Source organism: Cyprinodon tularosa, unplaced genomic scaffold, assembly GCF_016077235.1.
Source record: "Cyprinodon tularosa strain WSP-4 unplaced genomic scaffold, ASM1607723v1 ctg675, whole genome shotgun sequence".
Taxonomy (NCBI): Eukaryota; Metazoa; Chordata; class Actinopteri; order Cyprinodontiformes; family Cyprinodontidae; genus Cyprinodon; species Cyprinodon tularosa.
In genome coordinates, this window is record NW_024039424.1 from 44169 (window position 1) to 58495 (window position 14327).

General features: G+C 37.6%; 1 protein-coding gene across 1 annotated transcript; it reads right to left on the minus strand.

The window, feature by feature from the left end:
* Nucleotides 1–2223: 2223 nt before the first annotated feature.
* LOC119771500 (agouti-related protein-like) lies at nucleotides 2224–2977 on the minus strand. Its single transcript, XM_038267531.1, has 2 exons — nucleotides 2897–2977; nucleotides 2224–2807 (listed from the first exon to the last, which is right to left on the minus strand). The coding sequence occupies exons 1-2, from the start codon at nucleotides 2951–2953 to the stop codon at nucleotides 2547–2549; spliced, it is 318 nt and encodes a 105-aa protein (XP_038123459.1). The 5' UTR covers nucleotides 2954–2977; the 3' UTR covers nucleotides 2224–2546.
* Nucleotides 2978–14327: the final 11350 nt, after the last annotated feature.

Sequence of the window (14327 nt, forward strand, 5' to 3'; positions counted from 1 at the left end):
CTGATCACAATGCAGGAATTTCTTCAATGAAATAGGGTTTTATAGTTGATTTATTGTGGGGTTAAAACACGAAAGAACAGGAAAAATGAAAACTCCAACAACAGATTGAGGTCTTCCAAATGATCCCTTTTTATGACAACAGCGTAAAGGATGTGAGCGAAGCTTGCCTCCTTGTTTACATTTTGATAATGTTGGATAAGGTTTCTGATGACAGCATGTAACCGAAATGTTTTACCTTATCTTCTTTCCTTTCTATTTGAAAATATAGAAATGATTAATTATTTCTTCCTGGCTATTTGTAGTTTTTCTGCAGGATGGTAGAGGAAGTTTTCTGCGGGGTGTAAAATAAGGCTACCTCTATTACTCATAAATGAGGAGCTGTTTTCTCAAGGCTGATGAGCGTCAGTCATTTAATAGCAGATGAATGAGATCACCAGTACTTTTTAAAAGTGACAGCCACATTATAGCGGGATAATTATTATGGTGGGCAGCCTTCCAGCTATGCAGTCTGTTTCGCTTGGGTGATCAGCTGCATGACAATGGGACCATTTATGTGAAGGTAAAAGCTCAGCAGAACAATTTAAAGGATGCAAAAAAGTGTTCCCACTCTTTGATCGAGGTAAAGTATCGATAACGCTGTTATTGGGCAACAAAAGGGTTAAGAGGTGGATATAAAAACTCAGATATTGGTTTTGTTCATGTTTCAGTACCATCTTTTTGCATCTTTTGGACATTTTTCTCTTTTATTTTGTGAGAAAACCAATTCAGATTGAACCCTGAGCCATATAGCTCCTTTTTAGAACATTACAACATATCTCTAGCAATAATGTACATATACAAATAAAAGCATATGTCAAAACCCTTTAAACAACAATAAAGAACTGATGGTGTTCGAAACAACTTAGAATGGTTACAATTAGGGCTGTCAGGTGGTAAAAAAATGTAATTGATTACAGTTTTTGTAATCAATTAATCTAATTAATCACATTTTAATCTTAAGCAGTCATGGGGAATACCGTAAATCCTCTAATATTGGCCTATATTCCATTAGCGGCCGGGTCTCTATATACGGCCGGTCTTGCTGTCGGCGGAGGTAAATAATGGGCAGACTCTTATACAGGCCGGGGCTATAATTAAAACCAACGATGTTCCTGGGCAGTCCTCAACAACTTGTGATAGTTCCGATCTGAAAGACAAACCTGTTTATCGGTAGGTCTGGTGGTAACCAGGCAGAGTTAAAATGACAGAATTTTTTTGGCCTTCGTTGTTCTGAATTTCCCTTGAAATATAAGATAGTGTTAGCCTACTTCCACTTAGCCTGCCTCAAATAAAATTTCGCTGTGATGGCAGAACAGTTTCCATTCATTTTTTTTTTTAAACTTTGTTTCGCAAGTCAGTTTGGCCTTTTTTTTGTATTGCCGTGCAGAAAAATTGCATCTGCTAGAAGATGTCTGAATAGTGTTCTGTATACTGTACCGTTATGGTAACTGTATGTTTTCAATAAATGAACCTAGTATTTTATAGGTTCAAAGAGACACAAAATGTTGTTTTTATTCATTCCACTAGTAGTCTTTTCTGATCAAATAGAAATAGAGGCCTGCTTCTAATTTTGGCCTCCTTCCAATAATGGCCTGGACCAAGATGTACCTGAGTGAAACAAAGGCCTATATTAGAGGATTTATGGTAATTTTCCTCAAGGGCTGCAATCCTTGCAGCTCTGCTCCCACATAGCCTATGAAGTTCTGTACAGTGACTTGTTGATTACAATTAGATATGCAGCAAAGATAAATTAGGTACCTTACAGGATGAAGGTCCAGGTTCCCCATTATTGTGCTAATGGTACCCAAATAAAGACAAAATTTTAGCGAATGGCTAATCAGTCTTCCTGTTGTGGCTTTGCTCCGTCGTTTACCACATTCGGCAATGCATGGGTTGGGTTAAGTGTGCTTACGGTAATACCAGCAGCTGTAGCTGCATAACTTCCCCCAACATGTTTTGCATTTAAATGATACGTCAAGCTGGAGCAGTTTTGGTGATAGAATAATTTTTTTTTTTCAATAATTACATATCACCTTTTTGTGGTTGACAGTCTCATCTTGATTCTTTTTTAATTGTGCCATTCATTTCTTCTCCTTTTGGGGTTGGCCTTTGGCAAACAGCTTTAGATGCATAACAGCCACCCAATACCCGGGTCATTCAGAGGCCCAAATAAAAAAATTCTTCTGCATTGAATGAGCACTCTGAATTAATCACATTTATTTATTTTATAATACATTAATTTGCAGTGTCTTTTATTCATCTAATTAACTAACAGCGCTCGTTACGATAAATGAACCATTTCCAACACAGACATTAAACTAATATAACAATGTATTACAAATATTAAGGATAACATGTAACTGCTGTTTTACTGGTGATGCCCTATAAATATTTTAAGAAATGTAAACTTGTTCATAAAGTGGTTATAATTAAGCAGGTTCCTTCTACAAGAGGGATAAATTGATTTAGACTGTTCACATAGGCTGATGCCTCCAGTTGAATTTCTTTCAAAGGCCAAGTGTTTTTTTAGGGTTGGGTCTCTTTTTTGACTTTCTGCTGTTCGGTAATTTTCTGCCACACTGGGACTTGGCTTTCCGACAGAAGCAGATTGCGTTGAAGAAGCGGCAGTGGCAGGTTTCACAACGACCGCAGCAGCCCCACAGAGGCACGCAGCTCTGTCCGAGCTGGGAGCACTTGGAGAGGATGGGGTTTGGGACCTCTCTGGGACGAGGAACGACGATTTGAGGTGAAACAATCCTGGGTTTTTCCTAGAATTTTAAGGGAATTTGTGAATTATTAAAGAAGTTTCATATGCCCAATAATCACTTTTTTAAAAATCTATGACACTCCAACTTACCAGCACAGCAATCTTCTGCTGTTCATAGAGTCTCCTCCTTGCAAACAATGGTGGCATTCTGCCCTGGCTTTGATACCCTGATGAGACACCATCATAATAATTCAATTAAGGAAAAAATGTGTAAACTAACCAACCAACATGTTAACATCTAAGTGTTATATAACTATATGTTCAAATGTTACCATCAAAAAATCCAAACATAAATTCAGATAAGAACAGAAGTGTATGAAGAACTCAAATTAATTACTAATTATGGGTAAAATTCACTAATAAGAAAAGTACTTAGATAAACGTCTGATACTTTTTCATATTTAATGGGAAAGGAAAAGTGACAACTGCTTTTTTACATAAAAAGAATCAAGATGAATAGTGTCTTTGTTTGTCACTTTACTTTACTTGGGGGGTTGGAGGAGGTAGAATTTATTGAAAATCCACTTTAGTCAGAAAAAGACATGCTATTCACACAGTACTTTTCCAAAAAATTAAGAATAACATAAAAGCCATCATGTAGAATGACATGCATCTTAACTCTGCCATCTACTTGAGAAAACTAAAAGATCCTTCCATAAGAATAAAATGAAATTCCAGTCTGTCCTAGAGAGAAAAAACTTAAACCGCATTGAATTAGAACAACTTAGAAGCAAAACAAAAGAAATCTCAGTAAACTTTAACCGCAATAATTGAGGATGGTACTTTATCAGCTTTTAGTACAATCTTTAGAATGAAATATAACATTGTTAATCGCTTTCTTACTTTTCTATAGAAATAAACGAAATTAACATTTCTGTTCTAAAACAACAAAATGGGGGGCTTATTGTGACGACCAGTGAGGATTGTGGACCCTGACAAGTTTGCACTGCAATTTATAGGGGAACCTGATTAAATGTGGTGGATGCAGAAATTTCAATAATTATTCATTGTTTTTCTTCCAAATTAAATCCAAAAAAATACATTTAGATTCAAAAATGCTGGTTCAGAGAGTACCACTAGCAGTATACTGTACAACCTAACATCTACCTAAAGTCAATATTTACAATGTTTAAGCCATCCTCATTATTATTATCTCCACTTAGCCATGTGAAATACGGATTCCACAGTGAATATTTGTGACTTTTTAATATTTTCAAAATTTAATCACAACTTCAACATTTATTTTCTGACCGAGATGAAATAAGTCAGAACTTTTAAAACCATAATTTTCCAAAGTGAAAATAGGCAAACCTTGTATTTTGCCACTGAAATAAATCAAAGCACCTCAGACAGAGTTAACCTTTTACGTCTTCAGTAGAAAATACCTCAAACACTTTAGGAATGGTTGAGATTGAAACTGAAGCATCACTCTCACCACACAATCTGCTTGAGGGGTGTAGACAGAGAAGGTAAATGCTTTGCTTGTGTTTAAAAGGTCAGCTCCAGACAGGTGGCTGGAACTGGGCTTGCCTGACTCATTCATAGTGCAGTCATATTGATTTATGTATGTTAAGAGCTGCATTGAAAACGCCAGGGTTTCATTTAAGGTTGTAAAGTGTTTTTATAAACATATAAGAAAGCTGCTCTCTTTTTAACATGTATGGCCTTAAGTTCTTTTATTGCTGCTTTTCAGAGGGGGTGCCAGCCATGCTGAGGCAATATGGAGCGCAAGGATCCTTATTCTTTTCTGATTCTGATTTGCTGATATAAGCCGGATAGCAGAGGCTCCCCTTTTCTCTTTTCTTTTTGGTTGAATAAATACAGAAAGTATCTGCACATACTACTTTGATTGAGATAAAAATAATCCATGGTGTCGTACGTCCGTAAATCAAGGTGTGCATAAAACTGTCTCATTCATAACATAAACCACATTCTTCCCTAAACTTCTGCAACCATAAAAATCAGCGAGTATACCTCAGAGCTCCTGTCTAACCTGCTAGTTAAATGCATGTCTTAAAAAATAGCAACTAGCTCCCACTGAAGAATAATGCCTCCCTTAAAATTAGTCTGCGTCATGCCCTGTTGTTTATATAAACTGTAAAAAGAATAATGGAGGATTAAAATTTGCAGAGGTGGGTAGCAACTACACTGAAATAATATGGAGTACCATTTATTTAGAAAACTCTATATAAGTTTTTCCATATAGAAATTCTTTGTAACTTTCACTCAATATAATCCAAGTTGATGTGACTTACTAAAGAGAGTTGATCTAACAAACAAACTCAAGTAAATTCTCAACCAAATGTCTCTTATCAAACAAATTATGTACTTTTGCTTTGCAAGTAAATTTTACAAGCACAACTATGCACACACGAGGAGAATCTGGAGAAGCCAATAAACCAAAAAAAGTAATGTTTCTGGACTATGGGAGGAAGTACCCAGAGAAAACCCACACATTCAAACTCCATGTGTTTATTTTTAAGGTTGCCTTTTTAATATCTGGCTGGGGGACTACCGATGAAAATTAGCATTCCTTAGCTAACTCGGGTATATTTACATTGTTTTAATGTTTATTAATGTACACTGTCCCCTTTCAAATAAACAATAAATGAAATGAAATGCAGAAAGACCCTGGGATGGGGATTGAGCCCAAAACCTTCTTGCTATGTGACATTAGCGCTGTAAACTAAATATTTTCTATTTTCGACCTTAACATTGTCAAGCAAGGAAATAAAGAGGGACCAACTTTACTTCTTATATCTAAATACAGTTTACTTGTATTGGTTAAGTTGGGAACTTATCTAAATTGTTTTTTTAATACTGTTTGGTAAGATGAATTAAATAGACTTGTCTTTTGATGGATATACACTATATTGCCAAAAGTATTTGCTCACCTGCCTTGACTCACATATGAGCTTAAGTGACATCCCGTTCCTAATCCATAGGGTTCAATATGACGTCGGTCCACCCTTTGCAGCTAGAACAGCTTCAACTCTTCTGGGAAGGCTGTCCACAAGGTTTAGGAGTGTGTTTATGGGAATTTTTGACCATTCTTCCAGAAGCGCATTTGTGAGGTCGCACACTGATGTTGGACGAGAAGGCCTGGCTCTCAGTCTCCGCTCTAATTCATCCCAAAGGTGTTCTATCGGGTTGAGGTCAGGACTCTGTGCAGGCCAGTCAAGTTCATCCACACCAGACTCTGTCATCCATGTCTTTATGGACCTTGCTTTGTGCACTGGTGCACAGTCATGTTGGAAGAGGAAGGGGCCAGCTCCAAACTGTTCCCACAAAGTTGGGAGCATGGAATTGTCCAAAATGTCTTGGTATGCTGAAGCATTCAGAGTTCCTTTCACTGGAACTAAGGGGCCAAGCCCAGCTCCTGAAAAACAACCCCACACCATAATCCCCCCTCCACCAAACTTTACACTTGGCACAATGCAGTCAGACAAGTACCGTTCTCCTGGCAACCGCCAAACCCAGACCCGTCCATCAGATTGCCAGATGGAGAAGCGCGATTCGTCACTCCAGAGAACGCGTCTCCACTGCTCTAGAGTCCAGTGGCGGCGTGCTTTACACCACCGCATCCGACGCTTTGCATTGCACTTGGTGATGTATGGCTTGGATGCAGCTGCTCGACCATGGAAACCCATTCCATGAAGCTCTCTGCGCACTGTTCTTGAGCTAATCTGAAGGCCACATGAAGTTTGGAGGTCTGTAGTGATTGACTCTGCAGAAAGTTGGCGACCTCTTCGCACTATGCGCGTCAGCATCCGCTGACCCCGCTCCGTCAGTTTACGTGGCCTACCACTTCGTGGCTGAGTTGCTGTCGTTCCCAAACACTTCCATTTTCTTATAATACAGCTGACAGTTGACTGTGGAATATTTAGGAGCGAGGAAATTTCACGACTGGATTTGTTGCACAGGTGGCATCCTATCACAGTTCCACGCTGGAATTCACTGAGCTCCTGAGAGCGACCCATTCTTTCACAAATGTTTGTAAAAACAGTCTGCATGCCTAGGTGCTTGAATTTATACACCTGTGGCCATGGAAGTGATTGGAACACCTGATTCCAATAATTTGGATGGGTGAGCAAATACTTTTGGCAATATAGTGTATATTTACAAATTCATTCTAACACATGCAATAATTCAATACAATTCAGTTTATTTATATAGCGCCAATTCACAACACATGTCATCTCAAGGCACTTTACAGTTCACCAAATCATTAAGTCAAATTGATTCAAAGTTTGCACATCGATTCAAAATTGCATCGACTCACTGACTCGAAAGCAATGCCTCACACTAAGCATGCTTGTAGCAACAGTGGAGAGGTAAAACTCCCTTTTAACAGGAAGAAACCTCCAGCAGAACCAGGCTCAGTGTGAGCGGCCATCAACCGAAGCCGACTGGGGTTATAACAAAATTTGTCATTTTGTATTAAGGGCACTCCATGGCAATTTGCAAAATCTTACATAAAAACTAAGGTAATATTTACAGAACCAAAAAGTCATATTTTTCGGTGTAACTTAAAAAAAATGTTCTATGAGTAGTTTCAGAGCATTGCACCTTCCCCTTTAACCTGAGTAAAAAGTATAATAAAGCATCACTAATCTTAAGTAACGTTTTGAGCAACTCTACCTATAATGAGTAACTTCATTCAGTGAAGAGCAAGCATGTTTCAAACAAGAATACAAAAGACAAACACCTACAGTTTATGTTTATGTGAGGCTTATTTTTTATACTCAATCTTTATATGTTTACCTGCTGATCCTAATGTTTCATTTTTAGCTCAAGTGAAAATACAGTAAACAGTTAACTGCATCTTGTACTGAAAGTAACTTAATTTATCCTAACCTATAGTATATGCAAAACACGCTGTAAGTATTGATTACATATATTGCATGTATAACAAAAATAGCTTTAAAAGCATTTCTTCCACCTGAAGTAGTTTTGGTTTAGAGTTTTTATGTTTATCTTCTTTTTTGTCTAATGAAATGCTAGAAATAGCAAACAAGATATGTAACTTTTCATCATGTTTAAAATATGTTCACATTTTATGAATAGGATTTTTCCTTTACCAAATACATTTTTAGTCTTAGTCTAGTCCTTTCTTGGATGGATGCTTTTTACTTTATCTAAAGTAAAAATACAATAAATACTACTACCCTTAATCTAGTACAGTTTTAATCTACCCACATCTGAACCTTTGCCAATTATTAATCAAGCATATTCACCTGTGCATGCAATGTAATAATTGTTGGATTTTAGCTATTTTAGCAGATATGGTAAACAAATCCTGCTTGCTTTGTCAACTTTTAGCTAAATTAATGTTGGGTTCCAGTAGAGAATAGAAATTCTATGTTTATAAAGTTTGCATCATGAATAAATTCACAGTTTATATTTAATCATAACTAAGAACTTGAGTCAAACTTATGGTTGGGAAAAAATAATAAAGCAAGGTTTAGCTTAGAAACAGTAATGTTAACTTGCAAAACCAAAATCACCAAAAACAGTGTTTTTTGGTGATTTTGGTTATTTCTAAAAAACTAAAAAAGCATTAATTGAGGGTCTAACCTGCTATATAAAACAGCTGTAATGGGGGAATGTAGCCTTATTTTGGCTGTACTAAAGATTTGGAGGTCCCACATCCATCCATAGACAAGATGTCACAGTTACTGGGTTATCCATCCATCCATCCATCCATCCATCCATCCATCCATCCATCCATCCATCCATCCATCCATCCATCCATCCATCCATCCATCCATCCATCCATCCATCCATCCATCCATCCATCCATCCATCCATCCATCCATCCGTATGGACTCCATGGCTGAGTGTACCATATGTACATTCCACTCAGGCAAATTAGATTACATCTAATACATTTAGATTAAATTAAGAAGTTTGTGTCTGAAATAAAATGGTGTTGGTATCCCAAAAAAAAAATCATAACATAATTATCATTACATTTAGGGAAAAAAACAACACAAAACAACCACCTGGTTTTATTTATGTTTTATTAAAAGAAAGCCATTCATGCCTGCCTTAATCTGGAGAAACATTTTCTATTTTCATCACAACAATCATCTCTTTTTTTTTTAAAATGTCTACATGCTTCTTTGGATTTGAACAATTTTCCAGGTCTTTGAGGCTGGAATGCCTCCTTGGCATCACCCTAACCTTTAGCTCCCTCCACTGACTCTCCTTCAGATTCCTAGCAGGACTCTGGCTCTGCCAGTCCAATAAATAACATTACTTCCAGTCATAAGACAGATTTTTAGTAAAAATTGAGGTTTAACAGTATATTCATTATTGTTATGTCTGTTTAAGAAGATATCGGCCCAGTTTGAAAACAGTTTTTTAAGAGATTTCCCTTGGAGACTAAAATGCAGCTATTTTATATTCTCTGATCAAGATAGTGACCAGGGTCCATTAGAAATGCTTCAACATTTATTTTCCCTTATATGTAACAATAACATATGTATTGAATTACACTTACACGTATGATTTGGGCTCTTATCTGCAACTTTAGAAATGTGTGAGATGTTTCATGTAGATCAGTTGCATTAATCTTTATGCATCAGAATTAACATTTTCCTTTGGTTTGAGAGCAGTTGACATGTTCAAAACCAGATATGGTGATTTTAGATGCAGTTTTATTGATTTTTTTAACAACAGTATAAGTTGTATTTCATTACATGCTAGATAAATATAAAAAGAAAAAACATGTCTCCAAGTCACTTACCATCAGAGTGAGTGGCTTTGCTTCTGCTGGCTGATGTGAGGGCGTCCAGTCCAAGACTAAAAAAGGCCAAATGCAAGAAGCACAAAAACTTGACTGCCGGCTTCATAATGATTATGGCAGAGCAGGTCTTCTCTGATGCTTTAAAGGAGACTGAAGAGGAAAGACCCCGGGTTGAGTTGTGTTTTTCCAGCCCTATTCCCTGTCTCTGCCTCCCAGTGGTCTCAGCTTCTTATTCCAAAGGCAGGCTCAACTTTGCAGTGCACACCCCTCCCTGTTTGGAAGCCTGTCAGCAGATAAACCCCAGTGACATGTGTGTTTTCAGTTAACTCTCAACACATAATAACTTGTACCAGCAACTTTTTCATACTCCACTTTGACATAATTATTGTTTTCAATGAATAACTTTTTTTATTTAAATTGAGGCCGAGTAACTGTTCTGTTTATGGCTTTTTCTCAAGATAGAGTTTTATTATCTAGATTCGATTCGTATATATGATTGCGTAATACAAAAATACGAAGCTCTGTTTTTATATTTTTTTTTTTCCTGATTTGACCTTAAATGAAACAGGAAGTGCCTTGTGATGACACAAGGTCTACCATAGAGCCTTAGAGGACTTCTTTCTAAGTCCTACATAAACTAGGTTTATCCATCTGCAGAAACAGAGAGTGCTCTATCACAAGAGCTGCCTAAAGCCATATTTTATCCTACATGAAGGGACACAAAAGATGCGTTCATGAAAATAGTGTGAATATGCTCAAACCAGTTTTTTATACACATTTACCTCACTATAAAATATAGTGCAACTGTTTGTTAATCCACTCCTTAAAACTACTGAAAGGAAGCTACAATTTGTTCCCTATTTCTGACATATTACAGTTACTGTGTGGAGGTTTTCGGCGACAAAAACTCTGACCGTTGAGCACGTCACAAAAAGGAGCCATAAGGTAGGTTTTTATGAACATACATATTTTTTATAGATTGTTTTCTTCTAAAACTACATTTTCATGTTTATGTTGGGTGAATATGCACGTTTATATGGTAAAAATTTCAACTATTTAGTATTCAAAAAAGGAAATGGTAAAACAGATGGTTTAAGTTAAAGCAGGGGTCACCAACTTTTTAAAAACTTTAAGGGCTACTTCATAGAGAGGGCTACCAATGCTGACCTATAAACTGGAGGGCTCAGCAATCGCCTTAACTTTTTACACAAAAAACATATTTTTATTGTTTCTTTTCATTTCAGATTTATATTGTGATATTGGGATTTTAAATCTCTATAGATACAAGTGTGATTAAAGAAGAAGAGCCACAGTATAAAATAAAATTTCAAACTCACCCCATTGATTCATTGTTCTGTGTTCAGAAGATGCTGGTGACAGAGTTCTGCACTGTGTTGGGTATTAATGAACAAAATGCAGGTATCATAGAGTTAAACTGTAAAGTGCCTTAAGATAGGGGGAGAGTCACCCAAGGTCATTGACATTATATATTAAAAAATAAGCGCATTATTATCTTGCCTAGTACAGGAACTAGTCTCTTTGATGGTGCAGTAACTGTGTTAAAAGGGAGTTTTTCCTCTCCACTGTCGCTACAAGCATGCTTTCTGTAAGGGGTTTGCCTTTGAGTCGATGAGTCAATGCAATCAGCTGGTTTTCCTTAGGTAGAAAACTTTGAATCAATATGACTGTATGATCTGTTTGAATTGTAAAATACCTTGAGATGAGATGATGTGTTGTGAATTGGCGCTATATGAATAAACTGGATTTATTTGGATTTAATAACTAACAAGTGATTTTTCATTAGTGACATTCCTAACTCTACCTAAGAACCAATTAAACCAAATTATGCCATAAAATAGAAACATGTTTTTTGTTTTTTAGGTGTATAAAGTTGATTAAATTGTGAGCCAGAGTAAAACTGTAATACCAGAACAGTGTGCTCTTTGTAGATAAAACAATGAAATCTAATGTTTCATTAACTTGATGATAGCAAAGTCACTTGATGTCATGATTTTACTAAAGTTCAGACCCAAATGCTGAAGACCAAACAGGGACACCAGGAGAAAAGGTTTAACAGGTTTTATTGAAGAGATAATGCAGAGAGAAGTGTTGCTCTGATCACTGCTGAACCGGAACTGAAAAGTGAGGGGAAGACACATTTGATTCGTGAACTTGGAGAAGTCGATCTGGTTGCTGACTCACATTTCCAGAGAAGTTGTTGAATCTTTGACTCCAGTCTGTATGCTGTTGTTCCCGTGTTTGTCTGATTCAGTGGAGGGAGGAACAGGGTTTACCCAGAATGCGGTTGTTTGTAGGTGAACAGAGAAACTGACTGCTACTCAGATTTCCTGCGGTACATGAACGGGTCGTAGTGGAGATGAATCCCTTTCTCAGTGTGAAGCTCAAACGATCTCTTGGGGAAAGTGGATCCAAACCTCCTGTTTGAACCCCAGCCCAGTTTGAAGCTCAGTTGATCCTTCCAGGTAGAGAAGGTCCGAAAAATCCAGTTAGCAGGATGACTTCCTGCCGAGAGGCAAAGACAAAAACAATGTTAAAGCTCAGGTTGACAAGAACTCAGTTTGACTCAGCAAATCTCAGCTTGGCTAGAGTACCCAAAACTGGCAAACACTCTGGTGTCGAGGTAGAGGCAGTCAGCAGCTTAAAGGAATAGTACACCCAAAACATGATTAGCCTTCATTTTCTACTCACCCCCATGCTGAACAACACTCTGGAGTACTTTTTTGATATCTCAAATGCATCTGGAGATCTGGGAGCCTTCTTGCTGTCTGCTGACATTCAAATAATGGAGGTCTATGGTGACCGAGACAGAAAGGTCCATAAAAGTCCACAAAAAACGTGTCAATATTCCTCCATACTGCTCGTCCAATGTATTCCAAGTGTCCTGAGTGGGTAGCATCCAGAATTTACTCGAAACAAAGTCATTTAGAATGTTTTTAGAGCATAAACAGTAGTGTATAGCATTTCCTGAAAGCGCGCACACGCGCGCTCACGACGCTACGGAAGCCGGCAGATCAAAAGTGCGCATTCAGCGTCTGCTCTTCCAATAATGCAAGCGTAGAAGAAGAAATGTGCTGTTTACCTGTGCAAAGAAAGAAACAACGAAAGAAAAATGTCTGAGGACTTCAGTGTTGAGGAAGAGCATGAGTTCTTTGCCGAGCTGAATGCGCTGGTTTGGTCTGCCGGCTTCCATAGCGTCGTGAGCGCGCGTGTGCGCGCTTTCAGGAAATCCTATACACTACTGTTTATGCTCTAAAAACATTCTAAATGACTTTGTTTCGAGTAAATTCTGGATGCTACCCACTCAGGACACTTGGAATACATTGGACGAGCAGTATGGAGGAATATTGACACGTTTTTTGTGGACTTTTATGGACCTTTCTGTCTCGGTCACCATAGACCTCCATTATTTGAATGTCAGCAGACAGCAAGAAGCCTCCCAGATCTCCAGATGCATTTGAGATATCAAAAAAGTACTCCAGAGTGTTGTTCAGCATGAGGGTGAGTAGAAAATGAAGGCTAATCATGTTTTGGGTGTACTATTCCTTTAAGAACACTCTGTTAATGAGGAAACCATCAGCAGGTGTGTGAGAAGGGGGGGACCAGAACCAGGCGCCTCTTGGTGGAGGAAGGGAGACAAACACAGAAACACAAACACACAGACAGGAGTCCTGACACTTGAAGCCTCTGATATAGTAAATATATATATATTTTTTTTTTTCCCATTTTCTTTGGACTGGTCAACAATCACTCTAATCTTAACTCTTCTTTAGCTAAGTTATTAACCAGAACCAAGTTATTGATTTTAAAGGAAATGTAATTGGTCTTAGCATCCAGAAACCAACTAGAAACAGTGTAGGATTAAACTGATCACTCGCTGGAGGATGCTGTAACACTACTGTCAGATTCCACCAAAGCTCGTCATACGCTGCATGCTCTACAAGAAAGTAGATTCATAGTCAAAACCTTTAGATTTGACCTGAATATGGGGTGTAGGTTAAAGATTTCGAAATTATCTTTTTAATGATTAATAAATGCTATTAACTCTGAGCATATTGTGTATAGATCCTAAAGGCTGGCTGCATCTGGTGGCTTTTTTAATTGAAATCATGAGTTTAAATTGGGCCATGTAACACAACCTAATGCGATTGTATAACCAAGCATAGCATTCTCTGATATTTCTTTGACATATCCTGATTTAATTAACTGCTGCCAGGTGACTGCAGCCAGAACTGGACATATAGCAGATAAATATAGCACGGCAACACATGTCAAGTCCATCTGGAGAAGCATGGTGAAGTATGTCTTTAATAATGGCTTGGTTACAACTTCTGATAAAAATCAACATCTTATGTAGTAAGAGAAGAACTTGACATTTATCAGAACAGAAACTCTATTGTAGGCTTTGAAAAAAAAAAAAACTTGGCTCCAGGCTCGTCTCTTTTGAAGTCTGGTGTTGAGTTAGTTAAATGCATTCAGTGTCTCATGATGTCATTAGCTTTGCAAGGAGTCTTAAAGGAATCCTCCCCACCAATAACCTCTGCTCTTTGCTTGTTTTAGGAGATCTACCAAAACCCGCCCTATGTATTCTGCTTTTATGTGTTCAGGATGTCCAAGAGTAGAGTGCGTAGACTCGTATATTCAATTTTAATATATATGTGAGGTAGCATTTCAATATAATAATTAAGTAGCTAAGCTAGCAACTAATTATCTCTTAAGCTAGGAAGGTTGTTCAAACACTGATTTTGATGA

Bases quoted from the DNA above. Each gene is read 5' to 3' on its own strand.
- LOC119771500 (XM_038267531.1), bottom strand. From the start codon at position 2,953: ATGCCACCATTGTTTGCAAGGAGGAGACTCTATGAACAGCAGAAGATT. The intron at 2,808-2,896 runs GTAAGTTGGAGT...TTAAAATTCTAG, and splicing joins AGCAGAAGATTGCTGTGCTG to GAAAAACCCAGGATTGTTTC.